The 17,864-nt window shown below is 30.4% G+C and overlaps 1 protein-coding gene across 4 annotated transcripts in view; it reads right to left on the minus strand.

Annotated features, from left to right (window-relative positions):
• The window catches only part of LOC143238008 (adenylate cyclase type 2-like), a 186,822-nt gene that overhangs the window by 41,497 nt on the left and 127,461 nt on the right, over positions 1 to 17,864 (minus strand). For all 4 annotated transcript variants that reach the window (XR_013020380.1, XM_076477876.1, XM_076477874.1 and 1 more), the window contains one exon: positions 6,149 to 6,207. Coding sequence is in view for 3 of the 4 variants with exons in the window: in XM_076477876.1 (XP_076333991.1) it covers positions 6,149 to 6,207 (59 nt within the window). In the remaining variant the exon portion in view is untranslated. The remainder of the gene's footprint in view (positions 1 to 6,148; positions 6,208 to 17,864) is intronic.

The raw sequence follows: 17,864 nt of genomic DNA on the forward strand, positions 1-17,864 counted from the left end.
AAAACACAACACAGCAGATACTTGTAGAACAATGTAAAGACTAAAACACAACACAGCAGATACTGGTAGAACAATGTAAAGACTAAAACACAACACAGTAGATACTGGTAGAACGATGTAAAGACTAAAACACAACACAGCAGATACTGGTAGAACGATGTAAAGACTAAAACACAACATAGCAGATACTGGTAGAACGATGTAAAGACTAAAACACAACACAGTAGATACTGGTAGAACAATGTGAAGATTAAAACACAACACAGCAGATACTGGTAGAACAATGTAAAGACTAAAACACAACACAGTAGATACTGGTAGAACGATGTAAAGACTAAAACACAACACAGTAGATACTGGTAGAACGATGTAAAGACTAAAACACAACACAGTAGATACTGGTAGAACAATGTGAAGATTAAAACACAACACAGCAGATACTGGTAGAACAATGTAAAGACTAAAACACAACACAGTAGATACTGGTAGAACGATGTAAAGACTAAAACACAACACAGTAGATACTGGTAGAACGATGTAAAGACTAAAACACAACACAGTAGATACTGGTAGAACGATGTAAAGACTAAAACACAACACAGTAGATACTGGTGGAAAAATGTAATGACTAAATCACAACACAGTAGATACTGGTAGTGTTAAGAATATTGAGATAAGTGCTGCCACCTGTAGTTAGGAATAACTTTTTTTTTTTTGTACATGTGCTCTTAATGAATAAACACGTATCAACAGGTTATGGGTCCAGGAATGCTCTAATAGTGCTTAAACAGATGAAACTGTTTTAAACTTGTTGGTACAAGTAATCCAGGAGATACTGAGGATTACTGTAGAACAGTTTTGGATGACAATTTTTGTTGGATGGCACATGATTTACATGGATACTTTATCACAAGTGCTGAGTGATTCGTTTCCTTTGTCTGGAAGCCATTGTGCAATACCAAGATAAACTGTAAGTAAAATATTGATTGACAATCTATTTTCTCAAGTCATATAAAGGGAAAAATTGATTTAAATCAAAGAAAGAAATATTACAGTTGTGGTTGAAATAGTTTGACAATGGAAGATAAAATATCAATTGATAAGTTGAGAGAATATAATTGGGCCACATGGAAATTTCAAATGGAACATTTATTGAGAGGAAAAGGCCTATGGGGCCATGTGACTGAAACAGAGGTATTGGCAGAGACAGCCAATGATCAAATAAGGGCAGATTTCAACAGGAAAAGGGAAAGAACATTTTCAACAATTGTTGTGAATATTCAAGGTGCACAACTCTATCTTGTTACCTCATGCACAAATCCTAAGAAAGCATGGAATGTACTGCATGCTCACTTTGATAGGAACACACTAGCCAATAAACTATTCCTGAAAAAGAAGTATTTTCGATGTGAGATGAAAGAAAGCATGACGGTCCAGGAACATTTGAAACAAATGAAGGAATTAACGGATCAGCTTGCTGCGATTGGGGCGGAAAAAACAGAAGAGGATCAGATTGTTACCTTACTTGGTAGTCTGCCAGCTAGCTATGATATAATTATAACAGTCCTGGAAACCAAAATTCATGATATCTCATTAGAATTTGTGCAACAGGCACTGATTAATGAAGAACAAAAGAAGAAAGAGACCACATCGAATGAAGCATCATGAACTGCATTAGCCACTCGCAGCAACTTCAAACCACATGGAACACAAGAAACAAAGAAAAGGGGTAATAGCTTCAAGTGTTACAAGTGTGGCAGAGAGGGACATATAAAACGCAATTCTACAACACTAAAGGAAATGGTCCACAAAGCTAAGAATGTGGATATTAATGTGGTGGAAGATTATACTGATGGAAACAATGGTGTTGCCTTTGTAACAAACCAGGATAAAGGAATCGGAAATGGGGAATGGTTGGTGGATTCTGGTGTGTCTAGGCATATGACACACCAGAGGAACATATTATCAAATTATCACAAGTTTAGCACACCTCAGCAAGTTAGGATTGGTGATGGAAGAACTGTTGAAGCTATTGGAGTTGCAAACTGTAAACTAGAAATTACATTTAAAGCCAGTAATTTAAAGCATGTCACAATGCAGAGTGTCCTTCATATACCAAAATTAGCTAGCAATCTATTTTCAGTAGGAGCTACTACTGAAAAAGGAAACATTGTGTAGTTTGGAGTTAATCACTGTTACATCCGAGGTAAATCAGGACAACTCCATGGCAAGGGTACAAGAAAGGATGATGGTCTATACAAACTGGACTGTAAGACCAATGTTATTGAGAATGCCTCAGTAGCCTCAAACAGCAGCATGAATGGCTTGGATATACGGCATCAACGACTAGGGCATGTCAGTGTTTCACAGTTACAGAAGCTTGTCAGGAGTGGAAATGTAAGTGGAATCAAATTCCAGAAGTCTGATGAAGCCAGTTTCTGTGAGGGATGCACTGAAGGTAAAATGCACAGAAAGCCATTTAAGTCAGGGGGTGAAATCAGATCAAAGAGAAGACTGCAACTGGTACACAGTGATGTCTGTGGTCCTATGCAAACTCCATCTATTGGAGGTAGCAAGTACTTTGTTACATTTATTGATGATTACTCAAGATGCTGCAGAGTGTATTTCTTGAAACAGAAGTCAGACGTCTTTGAGAAATTCAAGGAATTTGAAAAGTTGTACTCAAATGAATCTGGAGAGCGCTTAAAAACCCTGCGCACAGATAATGGCGGAGATTATACGTCAAATGAGTTCCAGCAATATTTGAAGTCAAGAGACATTCATCATGAGATGTCAGTAGCGTATTGTCCAGAACAAAATGGTGTCGCTGAGAGAAGGAAAAGAACTCTTGTGAAATCAGCAAGAAGCATGCTGTCACATGCTAAGTTACCAAGAATTTACTGGGCGAAAGCTGTAGCTACTGCAGCGTATGTGGGTAACAGAGTATTCACATCGGCAATAAAAGATGGTAGTATGCCATATGAGAGATGGTGTGGGAAGAAACCAGGTGTAGAACACATGAAAGTGTTCGGATGTCTTGCATATGTACATGTGCCAGATGTATGGATATGACGAGTATGCTGATATGTCAGCAGCAAATGAATCAGTTTGTCACACTGCAAACTTATGTAGTATGTTAGAGCCAAGCACATTAAGTGAAGCAATGTCAAGTGACAATGCAAAGGAGTGGAAGTCAGCCACAGATCTGGAATTTGAGTCTTTACAAGAAAGTGGCACCTGGGATCTGATGGAATTACCAGCTGTAAGAAAACCTATAGGTTGTAAGTGGGTGTTCAAAGTTAAGTATGGAAATTCTGGAAATGTAGAGAGGTTCAAGAGTAGGGTGGTGGCCAAAGGTTACCCGCAGAATTATGGTCTGGATTACGAGGAAACCTTCTCCCCAGTGGTGCGCTATGCATCAATTTGCTCCTTGATTGCATTTGCTGTGCAGAACAACTTGAAAATTCACCAGATTGATGTCATAATTGCATTTCTGAATGGAAATCTGGATGGAGAGATATACATGGAACAACCGGAAGGCTACGCTGTACCAGGGAAGGAAAACCTTGTGTGTAAACTGAAAAAAAATCACTGTATGGATTAAAACAATCACCACGTTGTTGGAACAAATCATTTCATGAACAGATGATGCAAGTGGAATTTCTTTAGAGTTCAGCAGATCCATGTGTTTACATACGGAAGGGTGAAAATCTAGCAATAGGTGCAGTATATGTGGATGATATTATTTTGGTTGCTGATAGTGATGATGAAATAATCACTATGAAGGAAGCGCTGAAGGAAAAATTCCGCATGAAAGACCTTGGAAAGCTCCATTACATCCCTGGACTCAGTGTTGTTCAGGATGAAAAGAATGGCTGTGAATGGTTAAATCAAATACAGTATATCTAAACTATGCTGGTGAAATTTGGAATGACTGAGTGTAAGGCAGTTGCAACTCCATCAGATGTAAGCGTGAAACTGCAAAAGGATGATGGTGTTAGCACTCAGGTTGACCGCAGTTTGTACCAGTCGTTGGTAGGCAGCCTTTTGTATGCTGCAATGGGAACAAAACCAGATATTGCATATACAGTGGGAGCAATATTGAAATATTGTGCTCAGTCCAACACAGCACATTTGACAGCAACGAAGAGAATCCTACGTTACTTGAAAGGAACAGTTGATCTTAGTCTTAAGTTTGAAAAGGTACCAGGAGACGTCATTATTGGTTACTCAGATGCAGATTTTGCTGGAGACCTGGATGATAGGAAAACATCAGGAAATATTTTCATTCAAGCAGGAGCAGCTGTAAGTTGGATTAGCAAAAAGCAATCCATGGTGGCCCTGTCCACCTCAGAGGCAGAGTATATAGCCTTGAGTCTTGCAACACAGGAAACAGTATGGTTGAGAAGACTGCTGCAAGAAATAGGTTCCTAAGCTGATGACCCTGTTCGTATCATGGAAGATAACCAAGGAACAATAGCCATGGCACAATATCCAGTGGGTCATGCAAGAACAAAACACATTGACATTCGTTACCACTTCATTCGCCAATGTGTGCAGAACGGATCAGTAAAACTGGAATATTGTCCCACAAACAGTATGACTGCTGACATTCTTGCAAAAAATGCATTTGAAAGGTTCAGAGATAATGTTGGACTGGCACCAATGGATAAATGAATCACATAAAGTGACGATTATAATAACAGATTGACAGTAATTGTAAGTTTGTGTAAAACTTAAAATTAAGTGGGAGTGTTAAGAATATTGAGATAAGTGCTGCCACCTGTAGTTAGGAAAAACTTTTATTTTGTACATGTGCTCTCAATGAATAAACACGTATCAACAGGTAAAACAATATAAATATTAAAACACATCATAGTAGATATTGGTAGAACAATGTAAAGATTAAAACACAACACAGCAAATACTGGTAGAACGATGTAAAGACTAAAACACGTCACTGATAGAACACAGAGAGCTGGTGTTAAACATCTCACACGAGAGATATCAGTTGAACACTAAATATTAAAAACTCAAGAAGATATTTGTTAAAATCTGAAATGAGGATGAAAATCATATCATGGAATACAATAGGTATTGTAGACATTGGTAACAATAAGAACTGAAAGCTAAATACAATAGGTACTGTTGACATTGGCAACACTAAGAACTGAAAGCTAAATACAATACGAATTGTAGACATTGGTAACACTAAGAACTGAAAGCTAAATACAATATGTATTGTAGACATTAGTAACACTAAGAACTGAAAGCTAAATACAATAGGTACTGTTGACATTGGCAACACTAAGAACTGAAAACTAAATACAATAGGTATTGTAGACATTGGTAACACTAAGAACTGAAAGCTAAACACAATAGGTATTGTAGACATTGGTAACAATAAGATCTGAAAGCTAAATACAATATGTATTGTAGACATTGGTAACAATAAAAACTGAAAGCTAAATACAATATGTATTGTAGACATTGATAATAATAAGAACTGAAAGCTAAATACAATAAGTATTGTAGACATTGGTAACACTAAGAACTAAAAGCTAAATACAATAGGTATTGTAGACATTGGTAACAATAAGAACTGAAAGCTAAATACAATAGGTATTGTAGACATTGGTAACAATAAGAACCGAAAGCTAAATACAACAGGTATTGTAGACATTGGTAACACTAAGAACTGAAAGCTAAATACAATACGAATTGTAGACATTGGTAACACTAAGAACTGAAAGCTAAATACAATAGGTATTGTAGACATTGGTAACAATAAGAACTGGAAGCTAAATACAATAGATATTGTAGACATTGGTAACACTAAGAACTGAAAGCTAAATACAATAGTTATTGTAGACATTGGTAACACTAAGAACTGAAAGCTAAATACAATAGGTATTGTAGATATTGGTAACAATAAGAACTGAAAGCTAAATACAATAAATATTGTGAAACATTGTAAGAACTGAAAAACCATAAGCAGTAGGATACTAAAACAAATAGATATGAAGTTATTTTTAATGAAGGTAATTACATTAGTTTAATATAACAACACTACAGTCACGTAAAACATCTGTTTCACACAAGGTCGGTCGGGTTAGGTCAATGATGTGGTAAATTCAAATGTACTCACCGACAACCAATCAGAACTCCATCTCCTGGTAGTATATTACCTTCAATCAATGCTAGACTCTGTTCGGAAAGTAGAATTAGGTTGTTAGTTAGTTCCTCCTTCGTACGTACAGAACAAAAAAAACTCTAATATTATTTAAGAAAACGGGTATTCTTTAATTAAGACACTTTTCACAGTAGGATGTAATGAATGGAACAAATAGAAATTCCCCAATGGTACAAAGACAAATGGTATTCAGTTTAATTTATATTTTTTCAGGTTTCAATCTCGAGCCACACAGAGGATTGTTGGGAGAAAACTAGTGTCTAAAAGCACAGATAAACTTGTTTATTAAACTCTAGGCATCATGGTTGTTTACTAGTCATTGTTTAATGATTTCTCGATTTTTGTTTTACAGCTCATCGTCCTATCAATAATACTAAATATTAGAAATAAAAATTAATTTGTTATAAATTAATTAAGCTAATTCTGTGTCACAGATTGACCAGAACCTGTTAAAGTCATGAATCAATACATAACAAACAGATTCAAATTATTTATTTCTTAATTTAATACCCTCGTGCTTTACAATATTTTCGGCCATAATCCCACCAATATCTCACAAGCAGCAGCCAGCTGAGCAGATTAAACTAGGTCCTAAATCCATAAACTATGTTAACGATGCAAAACAATAATTCAAATATAAAACTGAACAATAGGAAGGTTTAACATGATTTTGAACATTATTAGAAATAACAATAATAAAGGTAGCTGAAATAAATGATGTTTAATTGATGTATTAATTAGCTTGAAAAAGTGATACAAAAAATCACCGACAGTGAATAACATCAATTATGATGTTACACAACTTATTTCAAAAACAACAACTTAGTTTTCAACTTTCAGTGGTTTACACTGGTTATTTAGTAACACTAATGTCCAACGGTGAGACAGTGGCAAGTCTACTGACTTATAACACTAAAACCCGGGTTCGGTTTTCCTCGGTCGGCATAGCAGGTAACCAAATTTAGCTTTTCTTTAAAACACACGAACAACTAACACTAAGTTTTACGTTTGATCTTCAAAATCATTTTTATCCCCAGCGCAAATAACTTTGGTATGAAAGGGTTAAAATAAAATCCAATACGAAAACTTAGAATACACGTTTTGATAACGTACGAGTTATTTTTAAAGTTGAGCTATTACATGACGAATGTTTGTTGCAACAGTGAAAAAATACGTTTCCACTATAACGGGTTAATACTGTTGAATCAATTAAGTGCAAGATCCATCTAAGCAGGCAGAGAATTAGAGACGTTAGATTCCCAAACCTATGCAATTTAGATTTTAACCTGTTGACTGCAAAGTATTTCAGCTGCTACGGCAACTCCGAACCAAGGTTAAAATAGAATTCTAATGCTTCTTCATTTTGTAACCTTTTTCGTGACGCCATTTTGGATCGAAAGTGAAACAATATGTAATTAGGTCAAATGTATGTATGGTGCTGACATCTAGCGTTTGCAGTTAGGTATTATTGGAAACGAATTAACTTGTCCGTGGTACTGTGTTACCGATCGGCTTGGACGAGTTTTTTTCGTCTACGGCACTGAACCTTTTGTCTTAACGGTTACTCAGAACGAGGTTAATAAACGTCGTAACAGAACTCTTGAAGTGTCTCTTACTACATAACAAGTCGCCACTAACACGTGGATATTTAGTGCGAACGTTCTTTCGACTATCCACTCTTACTTTTGGTTAATAGAAACAAACACACATGCGTAGTTGGCAGCCATTCAAGTAAAACCTGAAGTGCTTTCACATCAACTGACATGAGAATGTGACATTAGGGTCTCTGTCAGAGGTTTAACGGCTTTCCGTGGTACCAGTTGTCACAATAAATATTATATATTAGATAAACACCATGTTGATATAATGTTACTACCAGACTAGTAAAAAAAAAAAAAACTGAAAAAACAGAAAAAATAAGGCATTTTCTACGACGCAGAATTTCCCGTAAAACATATGTTTCTGAAAACCTGCACTTCACAACGTTTCAAGATCTATTCCTTGTTTCTTTTTACGTCACTTTTCTGGAAATGTAGAGAGGAGTTATTCTTGAAACTATACGTAAATTTGCTCATTCAGACTAGCGAAAAATAAAAATTTCAATATCAATAGGTAAAACATGAGTTATAATTCATTCAGACCTATCGTTTAGCTTGCATGGTGAGTGTTCCTTGTATCATATTAATAGCAGTTTCCTCTTTTCTTTTTATCATCATACGACCCAAGGATAGAATCATGTTAATTATTACCTGTGTCTAGTGATACTCTAACTATCAAATAATTAATTATCGAGTTCTTATCGATAAAATACAAATAAAATATTGTATTTGTTAAGCCAGCCATTGTCGAAGGATGTAACTTCTGAGAACCCGTGATGACGAGAAATGCACTTGAAGTAAAAATGTATTCTAAAGAGAACTAGCGTGGGTATCAAACCTTTATTTAAAATAAATTACAGAACAACGTTTCGACCTGCTTAGGTCATCTTCAGGCTAATAATGAGAGTTTGAGACTCTTTGAAGATGACCTAAGAAGGTCGAAACGTTGTTATGTAACTTATTTTAATTAAAGTTTTAATACTAACGCTAGCCGTCTTTAGAATACGTCAAACCCAAAGTTTACCATATAATTGTCAGCAAAAGTTGGTTATTTTTATTACATTTTAGTGATTGAAAATGAGAAAAAACCACTAAAACAAACATTGTATTTAAATATACATCCTATTTAGTTATTTTTAGTATTTTTATTGTGAAGTGTTTGACAACAAATGCTTGTCAAGTTAAATAATTACAAAATAAGTTATCTTCAGCCTAAAGTATACAAAAAAAAGCTGTTAGACCTAAACAAAATGTAGGAATAAATACAGAGCTACACTAATTCCTAAAGGAACTTCTGGTTAATTAAATTAATCGACCTGGGCTAATCATGAACTAGGCCATAAACAAAATGGAGAAATTATTATAAAGTTGCAATAATTCCTAAAGGAACTTCTGGTTAATTAAATTAATCGATCTGGGCTAATCATGAGTTAAGCCTAAACAAAATGAAGGAATTAATATAAAGTTGCAATAATTTCTAATGGAATTATTGGAGAATTGAATTAATCGATCTGGGCTAATTATGAGCTAAGCCTAAATAAAATGGAGAAATGAATAAAAGTTGCAATAATCCCTAAAGGAACTGATCGCTAATTGAATTAATCTATCTGTACTAATCTTGAGCTAAGAATTTCACGACTATAAACATAAAAGACAAGTTGGGATAAAGTATAAACATAAACGCTCCGGTTGCTTATTTTCTCAAAAAATCTTAAGTTAGTAGAGGCTTGAATTAAGATTTATAATCCGGATAAAACAAACCAGGGGGGATGATTTTCGCAACCACTTATGTGGATTGTTCAATTTCGATACTTGCATGTATTCTTAGGCCTACTGACTGATACCTACGAACTGTCGCTTAGATCGAAAAGCTTAGAAGCACGCCTATATTAAAGACGTACATTTCGGCTACTGAAAAAGCCTACATCTTGGCCTAATTATGTAATTAGATTGGTAGGAACACGAAAATCACAAGAACAAACACACAATTTGTAACCCTGTGATGCAATTAAACAATTCAACAGACCAAACTGTAGGGGGGATGATTGTATACACCTCTACATGTATAAAGTTGTTCATACCTCTTTCTGAAGTACCTAGTAGTTCATGAGAACTAGTCTAAATCAAGGACCACAAGAACCACGAAAAGTTGTTCATATCTCTATTTGGTGTACCTGGTAGTTCATGAGAACAAGTCTAAATCAAGGACCACATGGACTACGAAAAGTTATTCATATCTCTATCTGGTGTGCCTGGTAGTTCACAAGAACAAGTCTAAATCAAGGACCACTAAAAGTTGTTTATATCCGATCTTCGTTACGTGTTCAGACTAAAACTAGAACAGTAGCGTAAAAAGTGGCACGTTTCTAACATCAGGTTATCAAACTTTAAAATCTGTAATTTTATTTGGTTTCTTTAAGATCACAAATACATACGAATATAAGTGGCAAAAGTTTCACAGACAATTTTGTTTGTTTGATAAAACGAACTCCAACTTAAACGTAACGTATATTTTCTTCTTTTTACCAACCGTGTTGTCTTCGATATCTTTCTCGTGGGTCTGTAATGGTCGCCAAACCAAAGAGAGAACGTGCTCAGATTGAGTGATCAGGTATATTATAAACAACAACAACAAAAAGATGGACGAACTGCTGTTAGGTCATTTGGATTGGAAACTGTTGTTTCAGGCTAGTGTTAGGGACGTCTTTATCGGAAAACGTACTTTTAACGAAGAATATATATAGTTGATTTGGAAACGAAAAAGTAAGTTTATTGCAACTGCGAACAAAAAATATTTATGCAAGGAAGAATAAAAACAAAATTAGATATTCTTGAAGTGAGAAGAAAATATACAAATGTATAGGTTTTTAAATACCGATATTTAAACAAAATATAGAGTAATTTTGCTTGCTTTCAATATGCAAAAAAGGCTTATCAGACTTTACAAATAACTTGTGTTTATAGAAATAAATAAAAGATGCTCTGCTATATAGTAAAGTCTGATACGTTTTAGACGATAAATTAATTATACTTGCCTAGTCTCACCTGGCCTTGTCGAGTCTTTATACGTGGAACCGTAATAACCTCATAGTTCGAATCATTGTTTTATACATTTATTTATGAATACATTCTGATCAAAAGTACGCTAATCACATGGCCCAGGAATGAGAAATAACTGATACCTAAATTAATCTAACCATAATAATAAATTTATTAACTTACAAAAGAAAACTGAAACCTATGGTGACGAGACTACATTCAGTCATCACCATCCGGGTACCTTTCTAATTAAGGGTATTTTCAGCCCTAATTCTAATACCTTAACAAGCTTAGATAGCTTTGGAGATTAGGCTAATACGAACACAGTTCACGAATACATAACACTCTCGTTATCGTGAACTGTTATATCGTTGTAATCTTTCAAAAAAATTAATATATGACGATTAACAGAATTTATTATTTTTTTTACTTTCCTGTGAACGTTAAAGTTATATATTTTACAACAAAGGATTTGAATAGCTTGGTTATATGATGGATTAAATGTTTAACAAGAAACGTGGATAAATGTACATATCTTTATATTAAATGTTTAACGAGAAAGGTGGATAAATGTACATATCTTTATATTAAACGTTTAACAAGAAAGGTGGATAAATGTAAATATCTTTATATTAAATGTTTAACAAGAAAGGTGGATAAATGTACATATCTTTATATTAAATGTTTAACAAGAAAGGTGGATAAATGTACATATCTTTATATTAAACGTTTAACAAGAAAGGTGGATAAATGTACATATCTTTATATTAAACGTTTAACAAGAAAGGTGGATAAATGTACATACCTTTATATTAAATGTTTAACGAGAAAGGTGGATAAATGTACATATCTTTATATTAAATGTTTAACAAGAAAGGTGGATAAATGTACATATCTTTATATTAAATGTTTAACAAGAAAGGTGGATAAATGTACATATCTTTATATTAAATGTTTAACAAGAAAGGTGGATAAATGTACATATTTTTATATTAAATGTTTAACAAGAAAGGTGGATAAATGTACATATCTTTATATTAAATGTTTAACAAGAAAGGTGGATAAATGTACATATCTTTATATCAAATGTTTAACAAGAAAGGTGGATAAATGTACATATCTTTATATTAAATGTTTAACAAGAAAGGTGGATAAATGTACATATCTTTATATTAAATGTTTAACAAGAAAGGTGGATAAATGTACATATCTTTATATTAAATGTTTAACAAGAAAGGTGGATAAATGTACATATCTTTATATTAAATGTTTAACAAGAAAGGTGGATAAATGTACATATCTTTATATTAAATGTTTAACAAGAAAGGTGGATAAATGTACATATCTTTATATTAAATGTTTAACAAGAAAGGTGGATAAATGTACATATCTTTATATTAAACGTTTAACAAGAAAGGTGGATAAATGTACATATCTTTATATTAAACGTTTAACAAGAAAGGTGGATAAATGTACATATCTTTATATTAAATGTTTAACAAGAAAGGTGGATAAATGTACATATTTTTATATTAAATGTTTAACAAGAAAGGTGGATAAATGTACATATCTTTATATTAAATGTTTAACAAGAAAGGTGGATAAATGTACATATCTTTATATTAAATGTTTAACAAGAAAGGTGGATAAATGTACATATCTTTATATCAAATGTTTAACAAGAAAGGTGGATAAATGTAAATATCTTTATATTAAATGTTTAACAAGAAAGGTGGATAAATGTACATATCTTTATATTAAATGCTTAACAAGAAAGGTGGATAAATGTAAATAACTTTATATTAAATGTTTAACAAGAAAGGTGTATAAATGTACATATCTTTATATTAAATGTTTAACAAGAAAGGTGGATAAATGTACATATCTTTATTTTAAATGTTTAACAAGAAAGGTGGATAAATGTACATATCTTTATATTAAATGTTTAACAAGAAACGTGAATAAATGTACATATCTTTATGTTAAATGTTTAACAAGAAAGGTGGATAAATGTACATATCTTAATATTATATGTTTAACAAGAAACGTGAATAAATGTACATATCTTTATGTTAAATGTTTAACAAGAAACGTGAATCAATGTACATATCCTTATATTAAATGTTTAACAAGAAACGTGGATAAATGTACATATCCTTATATTAAATGTTTAACAAGAAAGGTGGATAAATGTACATATCTTTATATTAAATGTTTAACGAGAAAGGTGGATAAATCTACATATCTTTATATTAAATGTTTAACAAGAAAGGTGGATAAATGTACATATCTTTATATTAAACGTTTAACAAGAAAGGTGGATAAATGTACATATCTTTATATTAAACGTTTAACAAGAAAGGTGGATAAATGTACATATTTTTATATTGAATGTTTAACAAGAAAGGTGGATAAATGTACATATCTTTATATTAAATGTTTAACAAGAAATGTGGATAAATGTAAATATCTTTATATTAAATGTTTAACAAGAAAGGTGGATAAATGTACATATCTTTATATTAAATGCTTAACAAGAAAGGTGGATAAATGTAAATAACTTTATATTAAATGTTTAACAAGAAAGGTGTATAAATGTACATATCTTTATATTAAATGTTTAACAAGAAAGGTGGATAAATGTACATATCTTTATTTTAAATGTTTAACAAGAAAGGTGGATAAATGTACATATCTTTATATTAAATGTTTAACAAGAAACGTGAATAAATGTACATATCTTTATGTTAAATGTTTAACAAGAAAGGTGGATAAATGTACATATCTTAATATTATATGTTTAACAAGAAACGTGAATAAATGTACATATCTTTATGTTAAATGTTTAACAAGAAACGTGAATCAATGTACATATCCTTATATTAAATGTTTAACAAGAAACGTGGATAAATGTACATATCCTTATATTAAATGTTTAACAAGAAAGGTGGATAAATGTACATATCTTTATATTAAATGTTTAACAAGAAAGGTGGATAAATGTACATATCTTTATACCAAATGTTTAACAAGAAAGGTGGATAAATGTACATATCTTTATATCAAATGTTTAACAAGAAAGGTGGATAAATGTAACTATTTTTTTTTAAATGTTTAACAAGAAAGGTGGATAAATGTACATATCTTTATATTAAATGCTTAACAAGAAAGGTGGATAAATGTACATATCTTTATATTGAATGTTTAACAAGAAAGGTGGATAAATGTAAATAACTTTATATTAAATGTTTAACAAGAAAGGTGGATAAATGTACATATCTTTATATTAAATGTTTAACAAGAAAGGTGGATAAATGTACATATCTTTATTTTAAATGTTTAACAAGAAAGGTGGATAAATGTACATATCTTTATATTAAATGTTTAACAAAAAAGGTGGATAAATGTACATATCTTTATTTTAAATGTTTAACAAGAAAGGTGGATAAATGTACATATCTTTATATTAAATGTTTAACAAGAAACGTGAATAAATGTACATATCTTTATGTTAAATGTTTAACAAGAAAGGTGGATAAATGTACATATCTTTATATTAAATGTTTAACAAGAAACGTGAATAAATGTACATATCTTTATATTAAATGTTTAACAAGAAAGGTGGATAAATGTACATATCTTTATTTTAAATGTTTAACAAGAAAGGTGGATAAATGTACATATCTTTATATTAAATGTTTAACAAAAAAGGTGGATAAATGTACATATCTTTATTTTAAATGTTTAACAAGAAAGGTGGATAAATGTACATATCTTTATATTAAATGTTTAACAAGAAAGGTGGATAAATGTACATATCTTTATACCAAATGTTTAACAAGAAAGGTGGATAAATGTACATATCTTTATATCAAATGTTTAACAAGAAAGGTGGATAAATGTACATATCTTTATATTAAATGCTTAACAAGAAAGGTGGATAAATGTACATATCTTTATATTGAATGTTTAACAAGAAAGGTGGATAAATGTAAATAACTTTATATTAAATGTTTAACAAGAAAGGTGTATAAATGTACATATCTTTATATTAAATGTTTAACAAGAAAGGTGGATAAATGTACATATCTTTATTTTAAATGTTTAACAAGAAAGGTGGATAAATGTACATATCTTTATATTAAATGTTTAACAAGAAACGTGAATAAATGTACATATCTTTATGTTAAATGTTTAACAAGAAACGTGAATAAATGTACATATCCTTATATTAAATGTTTAACAAGAAACGTGGATAAATGTACATATCCTTATATTAACTTTTAACAAGAAAGGTGGATAAATGTACATATCTTTATATTAAATGTTTAACAAGAAAGGTGGATAAATGTACATATCTTTATATTAAATGTTTAACAAGAAAGGTGGATAAATGTACATATCTTTATTTTAAATGTTTAACAAGAAAGGTGGATAAATGTACATATCTTTATATTAAATGTTTAACAAGAAACGTGAATAAATGTACATATCTTTATGTTAAATGTTTAACAAGAAACGTGGATAAATGTACATATCTTTATATTAAATGTTTAACAAGAAACGTGGATAAATGTATATATCTTTATATTAACTTTTTAACAAGAAAGGTGGATAAATGAACATATCTTTACATTAAATGTTTAACAAGAAAGGTGGATAAATGTACATATCTTTATGTTAAATGTTTAACAAGAAACGTGAATAAATGTACATATCTTTATATCAAATGTTTAACAAGAAAGGTGGATAAATGTACATATCTTTATATTAAATGTTTAACAAGAAAGGTGGATAAATGTACATATCTTTATATTAAATGTTTAACAAGAAAGGTGGGTAAATGTATATATCTTTATATCAAGTGTTTAACAAGAAAGGTGGATAAATGTACATATCTTTATATTAAATGCTTAACAAGAAAGGTGGATAAATGTACATATCTTTATATTGAATGTTTAACAAGAAAGGTGGATAAATGTACATATCTTTATATTAAATGTTTAACAAGAAAGGTGGATAAATGTACATATCTTTATATTAAATGTTTAACAAGAAACGTGAATAAATGTACATATCTTTATGTTAAATGTTTAACAAGAAACGTGAATAAATGTACATATCCTTATATTAAATGTTTAACAAGAAACGTGGATAAATGTACATATCCTTATATTAACTTTTTAACAAGAAAGGTGGATAAATGAACATATCTTTACATTAAATGTTTAACAAGAAAGGTGGATAAATGTACATATCTTTATATTAAATGTTTAACAAGAAAGGTGGATAAATGTACATATCTTTATATCAAATGTTTAACAAGAAAGGTGGATAAATGTAAATATCTTTATATTAAATGTTTAACAAGAAAGGTGGATAAATGTACATATCTTTATTTTAAATGTTTAACAAGAAAGGTGGGTAAATGTATATATCTTTATATCAAGTGTTTAACAAGAAAGGTGGATAAATGTAAATATCTTTATATTAAATGTTTAACAAGAAAGGTGGATAAATGTACATATCTTTATATTAAATGCTTAACAAGAAAGGTGGATAAATGTACATATCTTTATATTGAATGTTTAACAAGAAAGGTGGATAAATGTACATATCTTTATATTAAATGTTTAACAAGAAAGGTGGATAAATGTACATATCTTTATATTAAATGTTTAACAAGAAACGTGGATAAATGTAAATATCTTTATGTTAAATGTTTAAGAAGAAACGTGAATAAATGTACATATCTTTATATTGAATGTTTAACAAGAAAGGTGTATAAATGTACATATCCTTATATTAAATGTTTAACAAGAAAGGTGGATAAATGAACATATCTTTACATTAAATGTTTAACAAGAAAGGTGGATAAATGTACATATCTTTATATTAAATGTTTAACAAGAAAGGTGGATAAATGTACATATCTTTATATTAAATGTTTAACAAGAAAGGTGGATAAATGTAAATATCTTTATATTAAATGTTTAACAAGAAAGGTGGATAAATGTACATATCTTTATATTAAATGTTTAACAAGAAAGGTGGGTAAATGTATATATCTTTATATCAAGTGTTTAACAAGAAAGGTGTATAAATGTACATATCTTTATGTTAAATGTTTAACAAGAAAGGTGGATAAATGTACATATCTTTATATTGAATGTTTAACAAGAAAGGTGGATAAATGTACATATCTTTATATTGAATGTTTAACAAGAAAGGTGTATAAATGTACATATCTTTATATTAAATGTTTAACAAGAAACGTGAATAAATGTACATATCTTTATGTTAAATGTTTAACAAGAAACGTGAATAAATGTACATATCCTTATATTAAATGTTTAACAAGAAACGTGGATAAATGTACATATCCTTATATTAAATGTTTAACAAGAAAGGTGGATAAATGTACATATCTTTATATTAAATGTTTAACAAGAAAGGTGGATAAATGTACATATCTTTATACCAAATGTTTAACAAGAAAGGTGGATAAATGTACATATCTTTATATCAAATGTTTAACAAGAAAGGTGGATAAATGTAAATATCTTTATATTAAATGTTTAACAAGAAAGGTGGATAAATGTACATATCTTTATATTAAATGCTTAACAAGAAAGGTGGATAAATGTACATATCTTTATATTGAATGTTTAACAAGAAAGGTGGATAAATGTAAATAACTTTGTATTAAATGTTTAACAAGAAAGGTGTATAAATGTACATATCTTTATATTAAATGTTTAACAAGAAAGGTGGATAAATGTACATATCTTTATTTTAAATGTTTAACAAGAAAGGTGGATAAATGTACATATCTTTATATTAAATGTTTAACAAGAAACGTGAATAAATGTACATATCGTTATATTAAATGTTTAACAAGAAAGGTGGATAAATGTACATATCGTTATATTAAATGTTTAACAAGAAAGGTGGATAAATGTACATATCTTTATATTAAATGTTTAACAAGAAAGGTGGATAAATGTACATATCGTTATATTAAATGTTTAACA

The sequence above is a fragment of the Tachypleus tridentatus genome, chromosome 13 (genome assembly GCF_004210375.1).
Source record: "Tachypleus tridentatus isolate NWPU-2018 chromosome 13, ASM421037v1, whole genome shotgun sequence".
NCBI lineage: Eukaryota > Metazoa > Arthropoda > Merostomata > Xiphosura > Limulidae > Tachypleus > Tachypleus tridentatus.